Genomic DNA, 2,141 nt, shown 5'->3' with positions numbered 1-2,141 from the left:
TTGTATTAATGCCCCAAGCTTCCATAAGTGGGTCAAAAATGACCCGCATGCATGTTCTATGGAATCCTATGGGAAAACGTTTTTTTTCAAAATGTAAAAAAGTGTCTAAAATTATAAATAGTGAAAAATTAAATATAAAATATTTCTAGTGTGAACCAAAATATAATAAATAAATATTATACAAGTGATTTTTCTTAACCAAAATGACAAATGGCCTAAAAACACATATTATTCTAATGTGGGTCCTTTTCGACCCACTTAAGGAAGAGTGTAGGGTCCAGTCACTCGTGCATCTAAGGGTTGAACCAGACATGATCTAGTACCTTAGTTTCCACTGACACAGTAACCTAATTTTGAAATCAAACCACACCAGGAGTTTTAACTTAGGATCCTCTAAAGCTTTCCCGACTGCTAACTCATATCGTGAACTTCCATTTGAAGTGTTAAAATGGTTTCCAGATGTGGTGGATAGTAGACTGCATAACCGTTGTTCTCTGCTCTCACAGAGTCTCTGGATTGAGAGAACGACCCTGATCCTCTCCCGTCCTCTCCCCGGGATCTCCCGCTGGGCCGAGGTGGAAAGAAGAGAAGTGGTGAGCAGCTTAAACATTCACTCTCCATCACCTCATCCTGCACATGCTGAGGGATGTCACACAGTTTCTCTTAAGCTCTCTATGCTTCCCAGAGAGTCTGTCAAATTAGAAGTTATATACACAACATACTTCCTCCCCTTATCTTGTGTATATTTATTTCCAGATGGAGGTGAGCCCTCTGGAGAATGCCATTTATGTGGTGGAGAATAAAACCCAGGAGCTTCGGACTCTGATAAGCCAGTACCAACACAGACAACATCATGGCAACATCAACCCGCTCAGCATGTGCCTAAATGGGGTCATAGATGCTGCTGTGAACGGAGGCATCGCCAGATATCAGGAGGTACACAAGAAGACAGAAATAATCGGGTTGACGTTTCAAATGTGTGAATTGCTTCAGCGTTGTGAGAGATCCTCATCTTCTCCTCTTCAACAGGCCTTCTTTGATAAGGACTACATCAGCAGTCACCCTGAAGATACAGAGAGGATCACTCATCTAAAGGATCTGATGCAGGAACAGGTACCAACAAATATGTTTTTATTTAGTCTTAGTTCTGTGTCAAATGCCCTTACTAGTTTTGATCAAATATACTGTATATTATATCCAAGCTAATGCTGTTTTTATGTCAAGTTTAATTTGACTAAAACTCACATTTGAGTCTTATCCTAATTAAAGAAAACTGAAACTATTTCAGTCTTAGTCAATAAAAACTCCTGACATTTTAGTCTTTTTAAGTCATCAGATTATATTTATATATATTATATAACACATAGTCTATTCGGCCAAATCAAAGCCCTGTTGCTGGTTTAGTACTGATGTTGTCTACGAAACCACAGGAAACTATATTCGGGAAAAAATGTAAAGTTCTTCTCCACCTTTTAGTCAACAAACTATTATTATTTTTTTTAAATGTTTGTATTTTTTTAAAACTACGTTTTAGTCTTAGCATTATTGGTTTTTATTTGCATGTTGATATCAGTGTTTTATGACATCGTTGCTGTCTTGCCATCATGTTGTCAAAGTACACTGAACAAAAATATAAATGCAACACTTGCTCCCATTTTTCATGAGATGAACTCAAAGATCTAAAACATTTTCTATATACACAAAATAACCATTTCTCTCAAATATTGTTCACAAATCTGAAAAAATCTGTGATAGTGAGCACTTCTCCTTTGCCGAGATAATCCATCCCACCTCACAGGTGTGGCATATCAAGATGCTGATTAGACAGCATGATTATTGCACAGGTGTGCCTTAGGCTGGCCACAAGAAAAGGCCACTCTGAAACGTGCAGTTTTGCTTTATTGGGGGGGTCTGGGGGGGTCCGAAAACCCTAGGGTTAAACCCTAACCCTAACCCTAACATGTCACCCATTGAGCATGTTTGGGATGCTCTGGATTGGCGTATACGACAGCGTGTTCCAGTTCCTGCCAATATCCAGCAACTTCGCACAGCCATTGAAGAGGAGTGGACCAACATTCCACAGGCCACAATCAACAACCTGATCAACTCTATGCGAAGGAGATGGGTGACATGTTAGGTTT

At 39.2% G+C, this 2,141-nt stretch overlaps 1 protein-coding gene across 1 annotated transcript in view; it reads left to right on the top strand.

Moving 5' to 3' along the window:
- The first annotated feature begins 440 nt into the window (after positions 1-440).
- LOC104962008 (dedicator of cytokinesis protein 3-like) overlaps positions 441-2,141 on the top strand; it is a 6,927-nt gene continuing 5,226 nt past the window's right edge. The window contains exons 1-3 of the mRNA XM_010790394.1: positions 441-593; positions 757-936; positions 1,030-1,113. Coding sequence (XP_010788696.1) covers positions 757-936; positions 1,030-1,113 — 264 coding nt within the window. The 5' untranslated portion in view covers positions 441-593. The remainder of the gene's footprint in view (positions 594-756; positions 937-1,029; positions 1,114-2,141) is intronic.

This window comes from Notothenia coriiceps, unplaced genomic scaffold (genome assembly GCF_000735185.1).
Source record: "Notothenia coriiceps isolate Sejong01 unplaced genomic scaffold, NC01 NC01_scaffold00001470, whole genome shotgun sequence".
NCBI lineage: Eukaryota > Metazoa > Chordata > Actinopteri > Perciformes > Nototheniidae > Notothenia > Notothenia coriiceps.
This window is presented reverse-complemented; position numbering and strand designations above follow the sequence as displayed.